Source organism: Larimichthys crocea, unplaced genomic scaffold (genome assembly GCF_000972845.2).
Source record: "Larimichthys crocea isolate SSNF unplaced genomic scaffold, L_crocea_2.0 scaffold88, whole genome shotgun sequence".
NCBI classification, from domain to species: domain Eukaryota; kingdom Metazoa; phylum Chordata; class Actinopteri; family Sciaenidae; genus Larimichthys; species Larimichthys crocea.
This window is the reverse complement of record NW_020861191.1, coordinates 880971-906859: the sequence shown is the minus strand read 5'-3', so window position 1 is coordinate 906859 and position 25889 is coordinate 880971. Positions and strand designations below refer to the sequence as shown.

The window sequence follows — 25889 nt, the reverse complement described above, 5'->3', positions numbered from 1 at the left end:
GTGTGGTTAAATGAATCAGACCTTCAGAGAGGAGAGTTTTCCTCTGCTGCAGTCAGTAATGACAAATCAGGTGCAGAAGCTTCTTGCATACATTTTCATTTCTAGTTTCAAACTCTCGCCACATTCCGGGTGTGAGTTTGTATTTACCCAAACGTGCTATTTCAGCAGTGTTTTTATAGAATTATTATTTCCATTTATTAACTATGCAATATGACTGATTATTAGCTAAAAAGAGAGTGGTGCATCCTCAGTAACTCTTCTACTCTTTGTTTTGATTTTATTAATTTATTAATTTTTAATCCTGTTGAGTAGGGCTGTGCAATTAATCGAATTTTGATCACGATTTCGATTTTGTTGTCAAACGATCTCAAAAATCATATAATTGAGTTTAAACAATTTATTTTCCACTTTTCATTACACAAGTTCTGAGAGACGCGCATGCGCAATACATTCCATTTCGCGCTGCCCCGCTGACTAACAGGATAGCCCATACTCCCTCACGCAGCTGAAGAGTGAGGTGTGTCGTTTGGTGTTCAAAAACAGTGAGTGAGATTGAAAGCGAATGAGAAGAATCCGACGAGAAGCAGCAGCACATAATGTGCAAGATTTGCTACAAGGTAATAGCTGCTCCTCTTGGTAACACTACAAATTTATTCAACCATCTCAAACAAAAGCACAAAGTCACTCACGACGAATTAATAAAGAAACAAAAAGACAAAGCCAGTGCCACAACCAGCAAGACGTCAACGCAAACTCAGTCATCGATCACAGACACATTGTTTAATGCGACTCCTTATCCGACAAGTTCGGAGAGGCACAAGACATTAGGCTACGGTTACACATAGCCGGGTATGTTGAGAAACAAATATTTCCCTCCCTCCGTTTTCCAAAATAACATTGTGCACATAGCATCGTTTTCAAAAAGATTTTCGTTTATATCAACCCGCATAAATACGCCATGGAGCACCATCATAACTACGCCAAGCCTATGGGCGGCTGCTTCCATGATCATCGTCATAGTAAAAGGTAAACATTGGTCGCACTTTTGGCGCATCAGCTGGCTAAAACTCAATTCGTTTTCAGAGGCAAATTCACCGTTTGCGTGTTAAAGATAGGTACAAATGAAGGGAAATGTTTTTTTAAATACCTGTGTACGTGTAAACGGGGCCTAACAGCTGCCATTGGATATTTCTTAAAGATATGCAACCCATTAATACAGTCGAGGGTGAGGGTTTCAAGAAGATGCTCATTGCTTATTGATGCTTATGCTTATTATTATATTTATTTTGTTCTATAAATATAGAGAATTTGCAGAGCAGCTGGATCCATAGTTTATTTTGGATACATGTCTGTTTTCTATGCCTTATTTAATGTTCCATAAAGTATATTTATTTTATTGATTTAATGCTTTATACATTGCAAAACAGCTGTAAAGTACATATTTGTAGCCAAAATGTATTTTCAATTTGAATATTTTGGATAAAGAATCAATAACAAAGTGTTTTTTGAAAGAGAGAAATGCTGAATAAATGCATTGTGAGACTCAAAATTAATCGTTTGAATAATCGTGATTTCAATATTGACCAAAATAATCGTGATATTGATTTTTTCCATAATCGAGCAGCCCTACTGTTGAGATTAGGTTGAAGTTTCAGTGCACAATGCATGAAAGCAGGAAGGGAATACAATTTTACAATTAGAGACTTCAGAAAAACCTTTATTTTTCTCAACAAGTTACAATAATTTAAATACAAAAGTAGAATCTAGTTATGAAATATACAGAGAGAGATAAGAAATATGTACAGTAGGAGTATTAATATAAAGTAGCTTTATGTCTGTTTGTATGTTTCAAATGAAATATCACTGAGGCTGATCAGGAAATATGGTCCATTTCACCCATGTGGGATATGGACTAATTGATTGATTATTGCTCAGGTTATCTATGTTTGGCTTCAGCATTAACTTTCAGTGGCACGCATTAGTCAAACCGTGTGTGTGAACTAACTCCTGGCTGTGATGGGGAGGACCACTCCCTGTGTTTGGAGGTGTCTCACTATGTCCAGGATGGAGTCCAGCTCCAGACGAAAAGCCTCCAGCTCTCTGCTCTTGTCCTGAGCTAGATGCCTCCAGCGCTCCACCTCTGACTGCTGATCAGTGTCTAATGTCTGCCACGAGCCTCCAATCACCTGCCAGGAGGACACACAGTTACAGAATGAGTCACATCAGTGGGATTATACTGGGATAATCCTCTGGCCTCTGTGTGTGAACAGTAACTTGCTCCATCATCAGTCATACCTGCTGCAGCTCTTTCTCTCTGTGCTGGTGTCTCAGCTCCATGTTCATGATCTTCCTCTCCAGGCTGCACAGCAGTTTCACCTCTGGGCTCTGAGCGTCTTTAGCCTCCTTCAGCTCCTTCAGCAGTCTGGTCAGCTGAACACAAGGTGGGAGGAATGACTCAATGTGAAAGGTCCAGTATATGTCCATTTTGTCCAACCTTGCTACGACTGGCCGCAATCCCTGATCCTGTGTGAATGCACGCTTACTGCCTAGCCACGCCCCCAACACAACCCAGCATGCAGCCACACGACAATGTACAACAACACCTGTGTTTGGCTTTTCAGACCAACTGATGAAAAGTGATCCAGTTCAATGCTTTGTATTACTTTGTTACAGTATGCTGTTGGAACAAATCGAATCCAGGAGAGGAGACATGTACTGTGCCACATGTTTAGCATCTGTACGATGATGTCACATGGTGACGAGGTTCTTCAGATCTCTGAACCTGCTGAAAAGATGTCTTCATCCTCCACAGTCACTCATTTGATATGATTTTCCTTAATTATCTTTCATCTGAGTTACATTATGTATCCAAGACATGCTGTGTGATACCAGTGAGTGTATTTTGTCACTTTGCTGACTAAACTATTTGAAAGTTTTCCGGCAACTTTGGTGTTTTTGATTTTCTTGTTATAAAATCAACAAATAAACAAAGATTGCATTTAAAACTCTTGTCCTGTCTTTCCATGTTTGGTGCATTAATAAGAGCTGAGCGGCACCTGCTTCTGCAGAGCGTCCTCTCTGCTCCTGGATATTGTCAGTGCATGTTTAGTTCCCTGCAGCTCTTTCAGCTGCTCCTGCAGATGTTTCACCGTTATCTGCAGAGAAATGTCAAGGTTAGAGCAACAGCATCATTTCCAGGACACTCTGACATGAGAGTGATCGCTTAGTGAGCCAGTACCTCCTGAGTGTTGAGCTTGTTGGACAGTTCGGCAACCTTTGAGGACGAGTGTTGCAGGGCATGGGCGGCGCACAGCTCATTCAACACCCTGAGGTGCTCCGTTTTTATAGAGGACAGCTGCTTTGCAGAGTGCTCCTGAAGACTAACACATCACATTAAAGTCAGCTGTGCAGTCAATGTTGACACACACACACACACACACACACACACACACACACACACACACACAGACGCACCTGCACAGCTCCTCCTTGGCTTGTATGGCATCAGCCTTTAAAGCCTCCTTGTCCTGCTCACTCTGCAGCTCCAGCAGCTGCAGGCGCTGCTTCAGAACCTCGTTTTCCTGCAGAACCTCTGAGATGTGACTGCCTGTCAAAAAGATGCAACAATAAAGTTTAATATTCAAATGCTTAATGATGGTCTCATAACATGAGGACTCTACTTTCTGGGAGAAGTAACTAGTAAGTGTAACTAGTTGTTTTTTTAGAGTAACTTGCCCAACACTGGTCAGAGCTGGGACACAGAATGTTCAGTGGTTGTTTAGTTTGTTGAGCTGAAGTGAAGATGAGCTTCAGCAGAGTGGATGTCAAAATGCTGAGTTCATGTGTAGAGTGTGAACAGAACATTTCCAGTCGCTTCAGCTGAACTGGGCAGTGTTTACATGAGGGACTGTTTTGAGAAGGCTGTGAGCTCTGAAAATAGCTCAAACTTATTATGTGAGGACGGACATCAAAGTTATGAGCATGTGCATCTGGATGACATTTGGTTTATAGCTTTAAGCCTGACTTAAGTCCAGGGTAGTCCCAGATTAAATCAAGGGTAGTTTAGCATACAGACTCATACCTGTGAAGACGGTCGGCTGGTAGGTCTTCTCATAGTGAGCAGCTGGGAACGTTTCTTCTCCTGCACACGTCTCTGCTGCAGCAGCAGAACATGGAGGTTTGGCTGGGCCCGGTTGTCGTTTGCTCTCTGTAGAACGGGTTTCTGGTCGTGGGTTGGGGACAGACAGCATGCTCCTCCTCTCCCTCTGCAGCCTCTCCACAGTGCGGCTCAGCTCCTGAATGCTTCGTGTCTTGGCACTGAGCTCTTGGTTGAGGCGCTCTATCCGGACACCGAATGCTTCCTCGGCTTGACGCTGGTGCCGGCCCGGACTTGGATAGGCCTGTATGAAGGAAGGCTGAACTTCAGTTACCTGCTTTGGTTAGTCCAAAGAAAGCTGAATGAATCCATCAACTTGTGACAGCATGCTAGAGTTCAAGCTCCTGTACTGACCTTGTGTTTGAGCTGATGCTGGAGAGACTCAATCTGCTCCTGGAGGGACAGTTCTTTCTCCTGGTGGGCTGCCTTCACACGCTGCAGCTCTTCCTCCAGGGTTTGAACCTGTGACGCCCATGGCTTGGTCCCAGCTGCTGAGTTTGATGCTTCCAGCTGCTGCTCCAGCTCTGAGATCTGCTGCTCATAGCGGAGCTAAACAGTGCACAGATGATCACATTTATTTGGACTTAGCTCAGTTTCCTCTCTACATGCTTATTCTGAGTCCAATAGAGAAGCTTTGCACGATTAACAGTTAAACAATCTTTAAGGCTCTCCTCGCTAAAAGCCCACTCTTGATTGGTCAACTTTACAATAGTCTGCTGAGGAATAACAACTAGCTAGCACAGCCCTAGTTCCCATGAGCAGCAGCACACCCTCTTGCTGCCGGGGGTCGAACCACCGATTGCCGTTTGCTGCTGAGCAGGTTGGTTACAGCAAGTTTTCTTCTCCTGCTCTTCAGGGAAATAACACTTTGTTGCTAAGTTGCAGCTAGAAAGCTAAACACGGAGCTGAAACTGACAATTAGCAGCAGTAGCTCAGTCCATAGGGACTTGGCTTGGGAACCGGAGGGTGGCCGGTTCAAGTCCCACATGGACCAAAAATATGGAAGGTGGACTGGTAGCTGGAGAGGTGCCAGTTCACTTTCTGGGCACTGCCGAGGTGCTCTTGAGCAAGGCACCGACCCCACCCAAACTGCTCGCTGGGCGCTGGTCTGGCTGGCTGCCCATCACTCCACCATCTCTCTCCACATTTGCATGTCTATGCCCTTGTACTGCATGTGTGTGTGTCCGGGTTAAAATGCATGTAAAAAATAAAATAGAGTGAAAAAAGAATTTCCCCACCAAGGGATTAATAAAGTATATCATCATCATCATCATCATCTTAATTAAAGTCTGTAAAGCCGAGGTCGATGCAGATTCAGCTGATAATACTGTTTTCAGTTCAGTTCAACTGCGCTGTAACTATAGGTCCACTGCATTGCCTTTACTCGTACCTTGATCCTGTGGAACTGTTGTTCCATGGCCCGCAGGCTGCGCTTGGCCTCCTCGTCGTGACTCTCCAGCTCAGTCTCCAGACGCTGAATCCTGCGCTCCAGCAGGGCACTGACCCTGCTGGGGGGTGGGGTCTTGGTGGCGTCTGCACTGTCCTGACTGTCAGCCGTGGCCGCAGCGTAGATCAAAGCGGGCAGGGAGTTTGGGTTTCTACATCGGAGTATGTGCTCCAGCTCCTTGACCTGAAAAGGGGAGAAAGACTGAGACATGAAGTGAAGGAGGAAGAGAGGGAGTGTGGACAGGTTTGATGAGTGAGTGTGTTTGTTTGTGTGACCTGTCGCTCCAGGTCCTGCATCCTCTTGGTGTCCACTGTTTTCTCTCTGGCCTTTCTCTGCTGCTCACTGCTTCTTTTGCCCACATCCGTCTTTAGTTTTTCTACCTGACATGGAGACACCAAGCAAAAGACGGGGACTGTGTATAGATACATACTGTAGATACTGCATAAACAGGAAGTGACAGCGGAGCTTCACCTGCTCTTTGAGCTGGCGTATCTCAGCTGTAGCAGCCTTCAGTCTGACAGCATCTCTGTCCAGCAGCTCCTGGTTCTCAGCAAACCACTGCAGCTTCTTCTTCAGGGCTGCCACTTCCTCTCTGTGCTTGTCCTCTAAGACATGCATCTGAAAAGTCTTATCACCTGACCATTCAGAATGGACACACACTGTCAGTAGAAGCAAAGATCACTTGCATATACAGAATGAAGATTAGCACTGCTGTGTCCAGTAATACCTGAGGCAGACGTGGCCCGAGCTTTAGCTAGGTCTCGCTCTTTCTTCATGAGCTGCAGGTCCACATCCAGAGCCTGTTTTTCTTGCTTCAGTCTGTGAATGTCCTCAGACAGTTTGGCTTCATTCCTCTGCACACACACATATATATAGCTACAGTGAAGGGACTGAAACAGAAGTTATACACAGTATTTCAGTGAATTTGTCACGTACCTGAAATGTATTTATTTGAGCTAACAAGTCAGTAATGCGTTGAGTGTGATCCATTGAGCAAACATTTCCCACAGGCCTGCAGGTTTTATCCGACTGCTCCCTGCTGAAGATGAAAAAATACATTAAAAATGTAAGTAGGCCGACATTAATGGTAAAAGGACATTTAAAGACATCAACAAGCAATAATGCAGTGATAGTTAGCTGGACAGACACATCAGTGAACCCACCGCGTGAAGGCCAGCTCGTTCAGCAGCCTCTGGTTCTCATGGAACATGGCCTCCTCGTTGGCTTTACTCTTGGCCAGCTGAGCTTTCATCTGCAAACACAGCTTCTCATTCTCCTGCAGAGTGACATTACTGTTTGAATGGAGACATCTGCAGACAGAAGTGATGAGTGAAGACAGTCACACTGAGAACTGACCTGCTGGTAACCTTTGATAAGCATCTCCTGCTCTTTTATTTCTTTATCCATCTGTTGGTGTTCATCCGCAGCAGAGTCAGGCACCTCCGCCCATCTCTTCTTCTGATTGGCTTCTTCTGCACTTCGCAGCTGAAGAGTAAAACAAATAACTTGTTAATCATGTTTTATTTAAATAGATTTAATAAATATTAGATTTATATATATGTATCCACATACAATGTAACTGCATAATAAACACAGGGAACAGTAAGTGGATGCACTCTCTTCATCTTGAGCATCAACAAAATACTGATTAACATGTGTTTTCAGCCAGCAGCAGCTCTGTATGTCGGCTAAATATAACCTGTTTGTTTTTCTTGTTTCTCTACCTGTTTTCATCCTGAGCATTGCTTATTTCTGCGGTGAGTGAGTGAGTAAGTGAGTGAGTGACAGACAGACAGACAGACAGGCAGACAGGCAGGCAGATGGTGTAACAGATGAAATGAAAATGAAATGAATGAAAGTCAGTCACAGCATGTAGCAGAGGTAGTCAGACATGGCAATGACAGTGGGTCCAGGAAGTAGTGCAAAGAGATTTGTCTATTGTCTGTTGTGCCTGTTGAGGGGAGAGTGCAAACGCAGTCCCCCACTACCATAAATTCTACAGCAGAGATTCCCACATTTTTGGGGAATTCTCAGGGGTCAGGAAGCCGGAGTACAATGGCCAAGCCTCGCCCTGGGCAAAGCACCTTCTTGATCATGGTGTGACCCCTGCCAGGTAAGTATCTGTAACTGTCCTCTTTAAAGTTACAATGTTAACATGATCCAACTAAAGCAGTAACTACAATGGTGTGAGATGGTATGGAATGAAAATTTTGTTTTGTCCTGTGTTGTGAGTGTGTTTGTGCACCTTGCTTTGCAGCACAAAGTTCTGTTGTCTGAGTGAGTTGAGCTCTTCTGCTCCTTCCTTCATCACCCGCAACTCCTTCTCTTTCTGAGCAAGCTGGAGCCTTAGCTCCTCCACCCGAGAGCTGTCCTCCTCCCTCTGCAAGTCACAGTGTGAGAAGTGTCTGTGTTCGGCTGCTGAAGAGGTTAGTGTAGATGCTGCTGGCATCAGTTAAACAAGAACTGGAGAGTATTTGTTCATTGAAAGAAGAGCAAAGAATTTCACTGAAGGCTTTCTGACAGTTTGACTACATCATATAGTCATATAGTAGTTTGTTCATCTGATAGAAAGTTCATCCAGTCACCTGTTACCCCAGCTTACCCCAAGGATCCAGTAGGATTACAGTAACTGCCACATGATACCTCACTGTCGACCTTCTCAGTGAGCAGAAGTGACGAGACGACAGTAACAGTCTATTCTTACTCACATCTGTCCAAATATACCAGTACTGTAATATCTCTCCAGGAAGCATGCAAACACTGAAATGTCAGCTGGAGATGAAGTGTTTTATTACATTGTCCTTTGGAAGATGGTGTGTCAGACTGGCTTCCGGTGTGTCTGCAGCATCCTGGCGACCGCCGGTGTCTATCTGCTGTTGGAGGACAGCCACCAATGACTGAACAGATGCCACCAGCTCACTGCTCGCATTCAGACCTGGCTCTGTTGATCAAACAAACATAAAAGACGCATCAGACACACAGCAGTGATTCCACACCTCCAAACCACACTGCATTATGAAGATACGAGGTGGTTCAGAAAGAGGGCCAAAATAATTTAGAAAAACACAAAGAGCGAAGATTTAAAAGCAAACAACACATACTGTATACTGTTTGTATCGTAGCTGTATCATCAGACAGACACACACTCTGATCTGATCTCTGAACAGTTTAATGACCTGTGTAGCCTTCTTTTTCTTGGCTCTTTGTGAATCTGGCCTTGTCTTGTGGATGCTGCACAGGTCGGGAAACAGAAGACTGACTTCTGGCTGTAACAGCCACTCTGCTCAGCCCTGATGACCTGGAAGTCACTGCTGCTCTTCCCTCCACTCTTCTGCCTCTCACAGGAGCCACAGTGGGTTTCCTCATTGAAGATGTAGAGGGATGAAGACTGGAGCCACGGGAGCCCTGTGGAAAATGTATAAAACAATGGTGTTAAAAAACAATGAACAAAGTGGATACAGTGACAAGTGGTTTTCAAATCTGGCTGCATGTTGTTTTTTCAGAACATTACATTCTGTTAACTGTATTCTAAAGTCTTTTATATAACAACCTACTCAGAATAGGACTGAAGTTTCACTATTCCTAAAGGGTTCACTGAAGTTATGTAGAAACACAGTGGACAGAGTTGGACTTCATGGCTGTTTGTGGTTAAACCAAAGGTCTATTTCTGTAGGGATCCTTTCAAAATAACAATCTGGGCCTGCCCACATAAAAAAACACTTTTAGGATGTACTTCGATGGGTAGATTTGGATTAGGTCCCGTTATTACAGCTTGTTTTGTTTTGTGAATTTTGTAAATTAAGGGTTTATTTCAACCAAACCAATGTTAGTGATTGTTAGAAAGACTAACAAAGACAGCTATGGTATTTTGTTTTTGTGTTTTCAACAATTATCTACTATGCAGAATGACTGGTTTTGTCAATATAGTCTTAGTCTGAGAACTGTCTGATGCAACAAGCCCTGCTGAAATGAAGACAGGTCTGAAGTTTGCCTCACCGGTTGTTTCTTAGCGTTGCCATCCTGAGACGATGCGTAAGATGAACAATGGTTCTGATCCTGCATCAGCCTCTCTACTTCCTGTCTGATGCTCCATGTCAGGTTATGGTTGGGAGAGTCTGGGGAGCTCAGCCTCCTGGCTTCCTTTATTCCTGTGACGTTATCAGCCTCTCCAGGTTGCTTCAGTTGAGATTCTGGTGAAGTCGCATCTAGGAAAGTCCTTTCGTAGAAGTGGGATGTCTTTCCCTGGTCAAGTTCTACAGCACTGTGATCAGAAAAGGTCAAGAGAAAAGCACATTTAACATTTTGTGTTACTACTGTGACCTGCTGTGATATAAATCTCTTCTTATTGGCCTGCAGGTTTGATGTCAAACAAATAAAACTGTCCAGATTCTAACCTGTGTTTTCAGCTCATACACCTGCTTTTAACTGATCTTAACACCAACAAAATCACCTGCAATTGCCTCAAACAGAGTCAGACTGCAACTGGGTTGGCATGGCTCATGGAGGTAAATGTATCCAGAGAGTGCTGGCAGCTTCAGTGTGTGAATGTGTGTGTGTGTGTGTGAAAAAGCGCTTTAAGTGGTTGGTAGACTAGAATGGGGACATATGAATATTTAGGACATGCAGCAGGAATCATCAAGCATCCAACCAAAATCACCGGCACCACTTAAATCCAACTCAAAGTCAGCTCCATCAGGCGGTGTGAAGGGTCTTTAATGATGGACCCTTCACACCGCCCTTCACCACTTCTTTCAGCTGCTCCATTAGGCAGCCACTGCAGAGCAACTGCCCCTCTTTTAATGTACACCAACTAAGACAACCGTCTGTCAAAACAATAGTTTCTGAAATCTTGGATTTTACATAGTTTACACAGTCTAAGTTTCATAACAACAACAACAACAACAACAATAATAATAACAATGAAGACTCAAGATGACAAGGAAACAATCCAGACAGTCTGTTGATGTTCTGTGATGTCATCATCTGAAAAATATTTTGTAGTCCTTACCTGACAGGCTGGAGGGTGAAGCCTCTGATTTGCTCCTGCTCGGGCCGGATGGGTCTCATTAACTCTTCTGCAGTGGGTAGCTCTACACACACACACAGACAGTATTTATTCAGCACACTTGAGCTGTGTCATGAGCTGGCAGCACAGTGCAGAGCTGGGAATCTTTGGGTTCGGGCATAATTTCTATAAGGGGTGGGCGATATATTGAATATACTCGATATATCACGGCTTGTTCTACGTGAGATGTATGAAATGACTATATCGCGACCATCGAGTACTTGTCACGTAAATGTTTTAAGCCGTCTGCATTTAATTCTCTGGAGTTTTGCCTGTGTCACTCCTGGTGCTGCTCACAGCACGCAGCACACTGCCCCGCCCACCTAGAAAAATCCCCTGCGCGCATGCGTACTTTTTGTATCAAGTGAGGAGAGACGAGGCCCACTGGCCCACTCCGGAGGTGTACGCGCCGCGTAACGGCTGCACTGCGGTCACCGGAGCTCATAGCTGCCAGTCTTGAGAGCACTCACACAGGGTGCGAGATATATATCGTGTATCGCGATATAGCTTAAAAATATTGAGATATTTGTTATAGGCCATATCGTGCAGCCCTAATTTCTATAATTTTAAACGGGCCTGGGCTTGCGTTATGACTTGCGCTGTAAATGAGCGATCATGTGATGCGTTTCGATCTGCGCAAGACAGGTGCAAAAATGGATGCTGAGGAGGTGAAACGGAGGCTAGCCTGTGGTGACTTTGTGTTGGTTGAATCTGAATAAAAAATGTTCAAAATGTACAGCACAAATGACTCATTCTTGACTGATATGCCAATAACGTTGGGCTGGAAACAGGTTCGGGCTCTACAAAGCGGTCAATCAAAACTGGCCGGGCCGGGTCGGGTCGAATTCTGTCGAGCCCGGGCCGGGTTGGGCCCGACTTTGAAGGCCTGTTTCATGCTCCAGCACAGTGGATGTGTGCCTCCATCAAGTCATGCCATGTCATGGCTTTAAGAGAAATATTCGATCTAATTTATGAGTGCATCGATTCAAATGACAGCCAAAGTAACTGCTAGCAGTGGTAACAATGCTGCTTGTAGTACACTTCCAATGGAGATGATGCTTTTTGCAGACCTTAAAGGTCCACTGTGTGAGATTTAGGGGACTCTATTTTACAGAATATGGAGGAAATGTAATATAATATTTAGAACTCTGTTTGCATTAGAGGATAATCACCTGAAAATAAGAATTGTTTTAGTTACCTTAGAATGTTTCTACAGTAGCCCAGAATGAACAAACTAAACTCTGACTCTAGACAGAACTTTTTGTTTTTTATATGCAGCCACCACAGGCTCTTCTACACACTTAGAAAAGTGAGTTGATGTGAGGGGGTGGCTCGATGTGACTCAAACTTACAGACTGGACTTTTAAATGGACAGGACCTAGATACTGCAGCTGCAGCCCTGATCCCTACTGTCCACACTCTTCAAATAACATCACAAGAGATGCAAGATGGTAACAGCATACCTAGGACATTTTCAATACATTTTTGTACAGTATGAGGAGGTCCGTCACTAAAGAGCATGACGGACAGCTGTACAGGACAGTGTCTTCCATATTTAGGAAAAAGATTCTAAAGGAAAGGTCTCAAAAAAGTCTCAATGAATTCTTATGGAGCATTTGGTCTTTCAACACAGACTTCAGAGAAGTTAGCTGAAATGCAGCTTTAGTAGATGTATCATTTCTACTGTTAGACCAGTAAACAGACAGACAGACAGACAGACAGACAGACAGACAGACAGAGAGTCCACAGTACTGATTACAAGCAGTGTCTGACCTGACTCATTTGTAGAAGTGGGCTGAAGGGACTGTCTGGCATGTTGTGGAGGGGAGGATGGAGACACAGGCCTGTGTGTCCTCCCCCTCCCTTCCAGAGATGAATAATGGTGACTGTGCTCTTCTGAATCTTCCACCACATGGATCTGTCTGAAGGCCTCATGAAGAGCCTCCATCTCTGAGCCTCCACTCTGCACATACTGCTGGCCTGGACAGAAAACAAGATTAATGCATTCTACAATGCACAAAGAAACTTCAATGAATGTGTCTGATAGGAAACAACTGGAAGCTCTGATTTATTCTGGGAAAAACACATTGTGCACAATGAACTGTTGGAGACCAATCACATGTCAGAATCTGATGATGGCCCCAGTCCAGCTGAAACGTCTGGAATGACCTTTGTTGCGTAAGAGATCTGAATACTAAGTACAAGTAATTTGGAGCAGCTGCAAATGAATTCTGAAGAGAAACTACATGAAACCAGGATTATGTTTCTGAACAGAATATGAAAACAGATGAGCAATGTTACAAAATGTTCACACTGGATGGGGTCTGCAAATCATTCACTGACATCACATTTCATTTGCTCATTGTAACTACAGTATATTATTCATTCATTTTGGTACTTAGTACTACGTAACTCAAAGCACATGGTTAAGGTTATCTAAAGACTGGCAGCTTGGTTCAACATTGAGTCAGCTAACCCAGACATGTCACAAGTGTTGTTGTTTCCTAACCCTGTCTACATGTAAGACTGCAGGAAACAAACTGATCTCAGGTGCCAACCATTCACTCCGACCACCTGCCTATGACCACTGACTGTGTAAAAGATGCACAGCATATGCGTGACGTCACCCACAGGTTTCTGAAGAGAAAAAACTTTGAAGCTCAGAATTTGTGGCTCTGGCCACTGCCATGTTGGCAGTCCTGCTCCTTCCACCTCCTGGATAATCTAAAAATCAGCAGACCTGAGAAGGGCTGAATGAAGCCTGGGTGCTCAAACAAGCCATCTGTAGCACCACCTGTCAATCAAAGCTATTAATTCTGCATAACTGGCCTCGATAAAGCTGTTAATCAGAAATATAAAGTTATTTCCTGATTGTTTCACAGCGGTTACATTCAGCAGGTATAGAGAGCACCCATGGCAACACACCTCAGCTCCCCTCACCCCCTCACCACCGGTTTCCATGTCCCTGTCTGAACGTGGCCTTACACATACAGATTTTTTACCATCTGTTGTATTTTATAACAACCTGGTCACAGGCAGGTGTGGCTACATTTCAGTGAAATCCTAAAACTACACGATAATCAAACAAGGGATTATTATCAATTTAGTATTCCGACAATATATATAGCTAATAATCATTTTGAGAGTTTTTTACTGATGTTTTAAAATGATTCATAATCTTGCACTCCCCCCTCCTAGAGGCTGCCTGGCCAGTGGTAGTGTCGGATGGACAGCATCTATAAGGTGTGAGCGGGCACCGTGGTTTAGAAAGACAGCCTTTGGTCAGTCTGCTTTCTCTGTTAAAGTAGTGACAATGTGGAATTTCATACCAACAAATTCAAGAAGCTTTGCTTTGCTGAAAAGCAGCCTCAAACTCTAAAGTCACGATCAAGGATATCTTGTATTTATCAGACTGACTCTATTTATTTTCTTGCATTGATGGGTTTTATACATTGTGCTGCTTTATTGTAGAGTATTTATTGTGTGTTTGTTGTGTTGTGTAAAGCTTAAACAAGTATCTAAACTTGAACATGAGATAAGAACCACTCTGACTTCTGCATCACAGCGTGTTTACAGTATGCTAGACTCTTTTCTGACTTACTTCACCCTGCGTGTTTGTGTTACCTCTGTCCAATGATGTTGCTGTGTCCTTTCTTCTGTCTTCTTCACCGGTGTCATCCAGGGAATCATAAAGAGAAACTGAGACCAAAGTAAAGTTAGAGGACCTCAAAGACAATAGGTCAGCTAGAGGTCCATGTTAACTTCTTCAGTAAAGTACAGCAAAGTAAAGAAGCAACAAAGAACTAAGATATACTCTATACTAGTTATTACTACAGTAGGCAGCCTGTAATTTAGGACATGAGAATTTACCTTATTGATTCCACAGAGAGGAAATTCAAGTGCTATACTTGAACTAATAGTGTAATACTGTCACATGACAGTAATTTGAGCTCAAACTAATGAGACATTTGAATGAGCTGTTGCACTTTCGTTGTTGTTGCTATTTTTAACATGTTCCTACTGTGGCTGTATATTGCTTGTTTGTCTCAGGCTTCTGTCCACTTAACACTTTGCAAGATTTGACTCCTCTTAACACCCACTCATAACCTCAGTGAAATAATATCTCTTTTTGTCTTACCTTTGGCAAGAATTGTAGACATTTTTGACTTCTGAAAAACAGATAATAGCAAGAATTATTGAATAATGTAGCAGGAAACAGAAAACGCTCAGTAATGTCATCATACATCTTATTGACTTTGTGTGCAGCTATGAGCACGATTTCAACTGAACTGATCAACAAAAAACAAACTGAGCTGAGCTGAACCTTGAATAAAGTTTGTTTTACATCAATTAAAAACAGTATTAATTGTTAATTAAGTATATCTACACTGAGCCGCTTCATTTCTTTGGCCTTTCTGTATGGACATGCAGGTTAATTGGTGACTCTAAATTGGGAGTGTGAATGGTTGTTTGTCTCTATGTGCCCTGCGGTGAGGTGCCGATGTCAGCTGGGATAGGCTCCAGCCCCCTGCCGCGACCCTAGTGACGATAAGGGGTTACAGATAATGCATGGATGTATGTATGGACTTGGTTGTAGATACATGAAGATGTTTCAGTCTCTTGAACGAGAGGCAAGACGTCTTTATGGTCTTCAAGTTTTCAGTCGGCCCATTTTTAACTGTCCTCAGAGAAAGAGCACCTAGATGACTGAGAACCTTCACAGACAGTCTAATCACATGATTGTAATACAAAGTGGGAATCACTGCATGTGAATGCAGGCCTCAACAATCCAATATCAGTCTGGTCATAGTTTTAAACCCTGAAAGATTATTCATCATGGAAAACTGGTTCAATATTTAAAATGCTGCAGAGAGGATGTGAAAGGACCAACTATGGTGTCAACTACTGCACATGCATTCTTAGACACCTCCTATCAGTAAGTAATACTGTTTGTGCGACAAAGCTTCTAACCTAGTTTTTGTTTAATCATTGTGAAATACAAACCTCCTCCCGTGGCTCTTTTCTCTTCTCCTCTTCCTCAAAGTCCTCGCTGTAGTGAGGAGAGCCTGTAAAGGAGACAGAGAATAGACCTGATGGAACCACAGAGACGGAGGGGAAGAGAGGTTTGCCACAGGTTCATTACTCTTACCTAGAGACTCTCTGATGGTCTCTGTGACAGCGGACTTCCTTTGATCAGCATCACTCTGCTCCACTGCTCCCTCAGTTTTCCTGGACGGAGTCAGGACATCCATCCATCTATCGTCATTATATCACAGAGGGCAGTAAAATAGTCACAATGAAGCCACCATGAACTAACTAAAGTCATGATGCATAACAGCAGTGTAGCTATCATCAACCTAAAGAAGGGGTTTTGTCAAAGAAAAGGAAATCATGTGACCCCTGTAAGTACTTTCATATAATTATTAGTTTAAAATATATATATTATATAAAACTAGTTTTTAAATTATACTCGGTTTTTCTTTTGATACCAGAGCAAAAAGAAAACATGTAAGCAACAGGGCATGCCTTAAGCTAGAGGCCGCAGACTGGCTTGTGTTCCTTCCCAAAAACATTACAGGAGCACCTTATGTATAATTTTGTTATTTAGCATGCAAATAGCAGGTTTTCACTTCAAGTCTAATAGGGAAATTCATCTTGGTTTGATCATTTTTTGTGTGTGAAATAAAAACAATGATTTGAATGATTTCCTTGTTGTATTTAGTTTTTTTTTTTTTTAAAGAAAAAAAAAAAAAAAAAAAAAAAAAGATTAAAATTGTAAATCGGATGTGTTGTGAGATTTTAGGCCATATTGCCCAGCCCTCGGTTTAGGATAAGTACATGAATATTCCGAGAAGAGGTCAGTCCCGTACAACAAGAAAACAATGGTGGAATGTGAGGTAGAAGAAAAAGAACAAACAAATGTCACCTTCAGAAGAAGCAATCAAACCATGACTATGTGTTCCTGAGAAGATACTAACTTTAAAATGTCTTCCACTGTGTTAATGGAACAGTGGCATGGTTGTTTACATACCTGAGGCTTGTACCAATGGTGGAACTTGTTGAGTCCAGCTCTCTGTTCAGCCTGGAATAATCTATAGTTGATGAAGCTCCGGCCTCCAGTCTGGCAAAGAACCTGGCTTTCTCCTCTTCTTCCTCCAGTGTATCTAAACCAGTGTTGGCTGTATTTGCAGTTGGTATCATCACTGAGTCTGCGCACACACACACACACACACACACACACACACACACACACACACACACACACACACACACAAAGCAACAATTTGCTGTGAAGTAGGAATATAAGATGCAGGGTCCCGCATTCAGTTTAGCGATTGTACAGAACACAGAATAAAGACTGTTGTGACCTCTGACCCCTGAGTGCTGAACACAGGAGCTCCTCAAGGCTGTGTGCTCGGCCCCTTACATTTCACTCTAACCCATGGCTGTACTGCAGCGCGCAGTTCAAACCACATCATCATCAAGTCATATTAGGTATATAAATAAAATAAAAAATAAAATTATACCCGTGTTCCACTGACTGATACTCACTGACATAATTTTATTGGCTTATTTGTAAACAAATCTTACTTTTAACACACCACTATAATAGCAGACATGGTGTGTGTGATGTGATGTGTGCAGATTAAGTTGAACTCTGATTCAGTACATTACATCGACACGTTTTTTAATATGCTACATGGTTCCTCTTCTTGCTCCTTAAACTTTGTCTAAGGGGGGGTCCACAGTGTAGAACTTCAGCCACAGACACCAGTGTTCAACAGTAATTCAACAAACTGCTTGTTAATATGTGTCTTAGTCCCATATGCCAGTCTGTTCCTGTTTATCTCATGTTGTCCAACACTCACCCTCTGTCTCAGTACTGTCTGTGAGGACAGCAGCTGCATCTTGCTTCAAACCAGCGTCTCCTCGATCTTCCTCCTCCTCCTCCAGAATAGACTGAGACCTCCTCAAAGACCTCCTGAAAGTCCTCCCAGATCCCAGCAGTCCTAGAAACATCAAATGTAAAAGAAAGGTTTAAGAGAAGCTTATTAATGCAGGACATGGTTATATTTACTGCCATTTATTCTAGTGTATTTATTCCTGTTCTTCAACACACTGGGGACTGTGTGTACACATGACTCATACAGGTTATGTAAGAACATGAAGACAATTATAATACAGAACAAACAACAAACCAAAGATTAGCATGCAGTGGATTTGACACGTGGCACAATCACAGCAAAATATTCACAACACCACTGCTTCAAAAAGGCAGCATTTATCTTACACACTGTTGGACTGTGTCCTTATTCCTTCTCTGTCCTCACAGGAATATACATGTATACATTTTAGAGTTTCTGTTGTGTATAGAATTTGTAACTGCTCATGAATAACAGCTGCAGGTAGGTAATTGTGATTACTGATTAATAGGACCTGGATCAACGCGTGTTTGATGCCAACCAACAGTGTGTGAATGAATACTGAGGAGATCCTACCTGTCCCGTGTGGACACGCTTCCACTCATCTGTCAGCCCAGTTCTAACTTACCTGACTTTTGTTTCCACCTTTCTAACTTCTAGTTTTTTAGTTCTTCATAAACAACTTTACTTTTGCTTCTTCATTCATGTTAAGATGCTTAAACCACTGAACTGCTACTTATGACCCCATACTGCCACCTAGTGTCATTTGCTGTATCTTTCCACTGAATGTTGTTGAATAAGTTAACATACATGATTCCTGTTTTGCCATTTGCAGAGACTAACATATGGACAATTAAAGTTTTGTTTTAAAGTGTCAGGTTATGGATGCTTTGCTGAAAGAGTTGCTTTACTCTTTTGTTTTACTCTTTTCATAAGTAATCACTGTTCAAATTAAAGTTAAAAGGAAATGAAATCATGCCTCAATCAGGCAGTGAATGACGTTAATTATCAGCTATGTAACAGACAATATCTAATATATCAGAACACAAACATACAGGACTATATTGCAGGAAAAAAAAACTTGTTTCTAGTTTCAACAGACGATATAATGATAGAGACAACGACAAACACTTCAGACTAGTGGTGCTACTCTACTGCGGAGGGACTAATGCAACACCACCGAAGGGCTTTGAGTTGAAGTTACCATCTTCACTATTGTCAGTACTGGCTGGTGGAGTATAATTAGAGTGTGTCTCATCAGGGCTCCTCTCTTCTGACTCACACTCCAGGTTTTCAAGAGTGGAGCTGCTCAGACTGTCAAAGCGTGAGTCATTGGATGGAGTTCTGTGTCTTTCTTGGGAAACCTCCACCACTGTATCTTTTTGGGTCTCGTCCAATTGAAGTGGAGCTTTGCTGCGAGGTTTAGGCACCGGCTTATAAAAAGGTTCCACACGGACAACTTCAGCCAGCAAGAAGAAAAAAGGAATGATGATGAACTGTCCGTTTAGATCTGGAATTACTCTTTGAATGTGACATCTAAATAACATTAACATTAAACATAAGACTTTGTTTTCACCTTCACATTTTATGCACAACATTAAGAAAAATAATCCATATAGAGTAGACTCAACTTCACCTATGACACTGAAGGAGGTCACTACCGATGTCTGTAACTGCAACTAGAGACACTGAAGCTGTGACCAAAATGTTTGCAGTTAAGTTGCATTGTGGGTAATGTAGGCGGCGGGTTTTGAGAAGGAAGAAGAATGTGTGTAATAAAAAGAGACTAGCTTTTGTTCTGCTGCACTGATGTTTTACTCTTAGAACATTATGCTATAATTTATATGTTAGATATTATACTTACAACAGACTGATAAAATCTATCTTAGCATTTTTGTCACCTAAAGAAACTGAATGGAAAAATCTGTTAATGCTGACGAACTTAAACAATACTGTAAATTCAATTCAATTTTATTTATATAGCACCAAATTAGGGGTGGGCGATATATCGAATATACTCGATATATCGCGGCTTGTTCTACGTGAGATGTATGAAATGACTATATCGCGACCATCGAGTACTTGTCACGTAAATGTTTTAAGCCGTCTGCATTTAATTCTCCGGAGTTTTGCCTGTCACTCACTCCTGGTGCTGCTCACTGCATGCAGCACACTGCCCCGCCCACCCAAAAAAATCCCCTGCGCGCCCATGCGTACTTTTTGTATCAAGTGAGGAGAGACAAGGCCCATTGGCCCACTCCGGAGGCGTACGCGCTGCGGTCACCGGAGCAGATAGCTGCCAGTCTAGTCAATGAGAGCACTCACACAGGGCGCGTCTCAGCAGCGTCTCAGCAGCGGCTCTCCGCGCCACGGTGCGAGCATTCCGTAGTATTTCTATTTTTGACGCGAGCCGCTGCTAAACCTCGTAAATTTCAACAGAGCAGAACGCACCAGACAGGAAATCTGACACAGAATCAACATAATAAACTTCCGCACCCTTTCAAAATAAAACACAATACGCAGTTCATGTAGCTTATTACAACTTCACATCAACATTACGTCCTGACCGGTGGCACCAGGTGAGCAGTCAATCGATCAAAGGGTCTCAACATGGATGAAGAGAGAATTGTTGAAGTGGAACAACACACAATAATTTATGACACAACAGATGCTTTTTATAATCTCTTCCATGTTGTGATCTCGCGTGAATACGGCCGGCTCGCTACGCTGCCAAGACGCGCCCGGTGTGAGTTGACGCAGGGCAGAGGACGCAGCTAAAACGCTGCACAGCCGTTACTAATCTAATAGAAGGGTCTACTTGAATCATCATACTGATGTTATTTTTTGCATCAAAGGGTTGAATTTAACATTCACAGTGATTTACAGGAGAAATAAAAATATCGGGATATATATTGTGTATTGCGATATAGCTTAAAAATATCGAGATATTGGTTATAGGCCATATCGTGCAGCCCTACACCAAATCATAACAAGAGACCAACAATTTCACCATGAACAAGCACTTGGCGACGGTGGCGAAAAAAAACTTCCTTTTAACAGGCAGAAAAACCTCAGGCAGACAAACTCAGATGTGAAAATAGCCCATCACTGAGCACAGCTGTTGTCAGTTAGCTGTATTTATGAAATTTTTTCCTAAAATAAAAATAATTGATGATTTGATCAGCTGGGAATGTCTGTCTGATGAGAGCTATTCTGTACTATTCTGTGTTGTGTGATGACAGAAACAGAAAAATATAGACAAACAACTAAATGATCAGCTGAATTAAAAAAACAAGGCTGGTCTTCGCAGAGCAGGAGGGGAATGAACAGAGATCTTTACAGAAACAGCGTGGAAACACTCATTTGTTTTACAAAATGAGATGGCTCTGTGTGGACATGGGCCAAAAACTCTCTATCTGTCTATCTATAGTGGGACTTTTTCTCAACTTGTTCTCACCATCGTTGTTTTCAGGCTGAGACTTTTTGGCTTTGATAAATCTGCTTTTGGTCGTCTGTGCTGAGGAAAGAGAAGAAGAAGAAAGAGAAAAAACAGAACAGGACAGTCAGGAGATGATGGCCTGACACAGAGAGCTGTGAACGAGCACCACGTTCTCTGCAGATTTGCACATATTTGAAGGAAACCTGATGTTTCATAGCAGCAGTGAGAGAGACATGACCCGCTGACTGGATGTTCTTACATACTGACTACATTACGTACATATGTCACAATGGGCAACACTTCCAAATCATAGTATGTACTGAAATATGTACAAAACTGAGAAAAGGTTTTCACAGCACTGTATTCATCATCATAAAATGATTATGTCTTTATAAAATAATAGAAAGCAGCAAAACAATCAATGGAGTGATGATTTTAGTTCTAACAATATCATCATCATTCTTTCCTGTGTGGACCGTGGTGGGCCTCAAGCTTAGAGAACTGAGCTTGTGACTGTAAAGAGAAATCTGGTTGGAGAAAGTGAGATGCAGCGCGTCCATCATTACCCATGAACCACCAGTGAGTGGCACGACAGTGCTCTCTCACAGGAGTCTAAATATCAAAGAAGCTTTTCCTTCAGCTCTGTCATCATTCCCTCCAGACTCTGTCTCATCAGTACATGAGGAATGACCTCTGCCTGCTTTAGATTTATCTGCTGTAACCAACTCTGTAAGGCAAGACCGTTTTCACTACGTTGAGGACAGCAACAGCTGCTCATGTTTTTTTAATATATGAACATAAACAGTCTCCCTCAAATAACAACATTTTGTTTGGTTACTCTTTTAAATGTTTTTTTTTTAAACTAAGCTCATGTATTTTTACATTCACACAAAGCTGCTGCAACAGCCTGCTTATGTTGCACAGCCTTCTCATTATAAACAGTAAATGGACTGTACGACTCTCTAGCTCTTTTACACTACATATACATACATATACATATTTATACACTGATGGCATTGGCTGCCATGCAAGGTGCCAAGTGCTCATCAGTTTGAGGAGCTAACCATTCATCACCATTCACACACCGATCTCCAGTCGGCCTTAATATTTAATATTTATTTTTAAATGCCCTAAACTTTGTATCATTTCTCCATCGTGTTAAATAGTGTCTGATTCTAATTTAAATATTGCTACTTCTGACTGGTGCACAGAAGGACATGACATCACCCTTTTCTAACTTAGTCCCACCCACATCAGTGACAAGAGCACTGACAAAAAACAATAACAGAGTGTGACATGTGAAACCAGGAGCAGAAAATGATTCATGTGTTCATGTAGGTGCCGTCCCTCCATTATCTTCAGTCTGCACCACTGCAGCACTGAGTTAAAAAAAATTCTACATATCAACATTAACAGCAGCACTGTTCATGTTCATGTCACACATATTCATCTGGTAATTACATCAACACTTAATAAAGTTATGAGTAAATATGCCTGCATACCAATTCTATATACTGTGTAGAAACTATACTGCCTCCCTCTCTCTCTGACCTCTATTTGTTTCCTCCATCAAAGACTGCTACTGTATGTCAGCTGTTAAATACTGTAACATATTTTCAAATTCTCTCTCAGTTCTCAGTTCCTCCCTGGACTTGACTGTGAGGCTTACACACACTCTCATTCAGAAAAAGTGTCAGGCTAACAGTGTGATGACTATCTCTCCTCATTATTACCTCTTCCTGTTCCTCGGCTGCCGTGTTCGTCATCTTCCCACCAAGACACTGTCGGCTTCTGGGCTGATTTCCGGCAGCTCTTAGCGGCGGCGAGCTGCTTGTCAGAGCCGCCCAATTCCAACGAGTCATCTGAAACAGACTGACATGAAATCAGGTTTAAAACACAGAGATGCCTTCAGGATTAAACAGGGTATGTTAAACTGTGATATCTTTTGGTTTTTGTTTCGATCTCTGATGTGAAGCACTATTTGTCATTATGAGTGGCATTTTAGCCAACATGAGGAAGACAGCTTGGCCAGACACTGCTCATTCTCGGTGTATCTGTAACAGAGATGGAGCTGGTGTGGATTCGACAGGTGGACACATATCATGTTGTTACTGCTGACAATCCTACCTTTTAGTAACATTTCCAGAACATTTCAACATGGCTAAAGTCTGAACTGAATTCCACAGCACAAGGTTAAACATGCAGACAGAGTTGAAATGCATGTCTTGTACCGTTTTCTAAAATAACTATGAAATAACTCTGAAACAAACATTTTTTTTAATTGGTGATGAGATTAATCTAATATCAGACAGAGCGATGAAGAGTTCTTGATTCTAAGATGCATTGTAAGCTGACATGGGAGACTCTGTATTAATGCAGTGACAGAACATAAGCTGGAGTTAAATTGTAGAAACGATGGTTAATTTTAAAGGCATTGGTACATTGCTTTCTTGTACTGAATTGTGGGTAACTGTAAGTCTAGAAAAGCAGCAGGTGACAAAAATACAGCCAGGATTTTTTAATAAGGACATCTGGACACAATTTCAGATTTGAACTCACTGAGAATCCTAAAATAATCAAAACCCTGTTCTGTATTGTGAAACAGGGTAGGTCATCACAGTGCAGGAGGTGCTTTAACCTGCTGTAGCTCAGACGTCTTTACAGAAACAACAAACTGCATGCTGTGTGAAAAAATCTGCTGAATCTGAATTTCAAGAACCGCATTAGCCGTTTCAACCTGAGCCAACATCTGCAGCCTCAAATTATAGAGCGAGCCGCGCTAATCAGCGAGAACTGACGAGGCATTTTCAGCACTGAGATGAAACAGAATCATGTTAACATTCTGAGGTGGGTCACACATATACTGGAGTTTTTTACATCATACACTGTTGTAGTATGATTTCTGTAAGCACTTTATAAACAAAGCAGGAGTTAAGATTTATCTGACTGTGAAACTTATTAACTGATGAAAAAGAAAAATCACGTCCATGATGCGTTGAGAATCGTGTGTTGGAATTGTTCACAGGTAATTAGAACTTACAAATAAATATAAATAAAAAGATTCACACCTCTAATATCAGATCACAGCAACGTTCTCCATCACAGTCTGATTGTTAATAATCTGACTTGCACTCTCCCTAATATAATTCTCAGTCTAACTGTCAGCTGATAGAAATGAGACATGATTACCACTACCCTGTCTTCAATGCATGTGAGCAAGTTTTAGAAAACAGACAGCAGGATCTGCACTCCGGTATAAAATGTGTCAGTGTTATGAAGCATATTTAATGTTTACAGATGAATGAATGGTGTGATGATCCATGATTGTACGCAGCGTGACATTACCTCCTTCAAGAACAGCTCAAACTGTTCATCCAGCTCCTCCTTGCTCAGTCTGTGAGACATAGCGACGCCGTCCACCCCATCAGCCAACGAGAGCACAGACAACTGGCTTAAAGACAAAAAGAAACGACACCTCATGTATGGAGAATATCTCAAAATGTCATCATGTATCATATCTAAACCACATGTGAGTGGTTGAAATGGTATCACCGTGGATACGACTCCATATCCATTCACAGAAGTTCATTATGAACAAACATGAAAACATAGTCCTAACTCAGGGCCCTTAGCAACTTTCAACTGCATCTCACCATCTTCACCAGTGCATGATATTTGCTCAGTTGTCATGGAGATGACGCTCACCAACGCCAGACAACAGACTGAGCAGACTCCGCCTGCTGGTGAATGTTAGAGCGATTGAAAATAAAGAAACTAGAGAGTGTAAGCTGAGTTTGGATTTCTTCTGCCAATAAAACAGAAAAACATAAAAGTTGTTACTGATATTTGACTTAACTGCTCGGTGAAACATCTTGTACATCATAATAACGATGAATACAACGAAAAACGGCGCACCAAACATTGCCATTGCCATATTCACTAACGGGGCTTGACATTTTAAAACACATTACACAGAGGAACGGGACGTTGTCAGGTCAATGTGATCAACACAGCGTAAAACAGTGCCACTTCCGGTTACGACTGTCAAAATAAATCTGTTACTTCGGTACGTTGGCATACATGTAGCTACCTTACCTTTCATGAGTAACGTAAAGGCCAGCACAACCTGCTACAAATTCAGTTACATTATTGGAAATACGCTAAAAAAACGGAAATGTGCTAAATACCCTTTTGTAAATAGCATATTGATACATTATCGACTAAAATGAATTGGTTATTAGTCAAACACACTCTCGTAGAGGGTATTATATTATAAATGTCAGTATGTGACATGACAGTGTAGCAGTAACATTAACGTCATTCATATTTTGAAGTGCGTATCATCGTAGTTCCGGTGTTCTTCAGGATACTTGACAGTCAGAATAAGCTCCGTAGTTTATCTGGTTAGCTAGTGGCATTAGCCGGCTAGAAGAGCGAGCTAAGGTTCCCGCCAGGCGCGAGGACAGCAGCACACTTTGATACATTTCATTTAGCGGACATGTGTCAGTATTATATAAACTCACTCAGAACACACAAGGCTCCAGCAACTCAACACTTCATGAAGAAACGTCCAACTCCGGTCTGTTGTGTTCCAGTAGTTCCCGCGACAACACCCCGGGTGACATAGCCAACCCGATTGGCTGGGAAAAACGCGTCATAAGAAGTGATAACCAATGGACAGTAAGGAAGAGCACCTCGAGGCTTTGTTTCATGGCCAAAGGCATAGACATATATACATAGACGCCGCATTGAGTGGGTTGGTCGTTGGTCGCGATACGTAAACGTCGCCGCCATATTGGTTCGGGCAGATCTGCCCGTAAACTAATACAAGGAAATGGACTGAACTTCATAAAGCGCCT

The 25889-nt window shown here is 42.2% G+C and overlaps 1 protein-coding gene and 1 non-coding gene across 9 annotated transcripts; both read right to left on the bottom strand.

The window, feature by feature from the left end:
* Positions 1–1701: 1701 nt before the first annotated feature.
* On the bottom strand, positions 1702–25684 carry cep162 (centrosomal protein 162). 8 transcript variants are annotated; one of them, XM_010752678.3, is made up of 30 exons: positions 25554–25684; positions 24376–24481; positions 22764–22902; positions 21049–21108; positions 17538–17678; positions 16700–16877; positions 15818–15924; positions 15673–15734; positions 14807–14837; positions 14293–14367; positions 12442–12648; positions 10612–10693; positions 9600–9864; positions 8780–9008; positions 8399–8544; positions 7849–7983; positions 6960–7088; positions 6767–6879; positions 6540–6642; positions 6331–6457; positions 6075–6238; positions 5879–5983; positions 5547–5786; positions 4511–4705; positions 4082–4400; positions 3475–3607; positions 3239–3380; positions 3057–3155; positions 2296–2430; positions 1702–2186 (listed from the first exon to the last, which is right to left on the bottom strand). In XM_010752678.3, the coding sequence occupies exons 2-30, from the start codon at positions 24433–24435 to the stop codon at positions 2001–2003; spliced, it is 4107 nt and encodes a 1368-aa protein (XP_010750980.1). In that variant the 5' UTR covers positions 24436–24481; positions 25554–25684; the 3' UTR covers positions 1702–2000. The 8 variants fall into 8 exon arrangements, with proteins under 8 accessions (XP_010750980.1, XP_010750981.1, XP_027132992.1 ...); XM_010752679.3 differs by having other exon boundaries at positions 24376–24477; positions 25554–25660; XM_027277191.1 differs by lacking the exon at positions 25554–25684 and adding an exon at positions 24684–24752.
* On the bottom strand, positions 7560–7724 carry LOC113745573 (U1 spliceosomal RNA). Its single transcript, XR_003462201.1, has one exon. It is a non-coding gene; the product is annotated as a U1 spliceosomal RNA (small nuclear RNA).
* Positions 25685–25889: the final 205 nt, after the last annotated feature.

Coding starts and splice junctions, on each gene's coding strand:
- cep162 (XM_027277187.1), bottom strand. CDS start 24,546: ATGATACATGATGACATTTTGAGATATTCTCCATACATGAGGTGTCGT. Junction 5,984..6,074: donor TACGCCAGCTCAAAGAGCAG/GTGAAGCTCCGC, acceptor TCTCCATGTCAG/GTAGAAAAACTAAAGACGGA. Junction 3,381..3,474: donor GCCAAGGAGGAGCTGTGCAG/GTGCGTCTGTGT, acceptor GTGATGTGTTAG/TCTTCAGGAGCACTCTGCAA.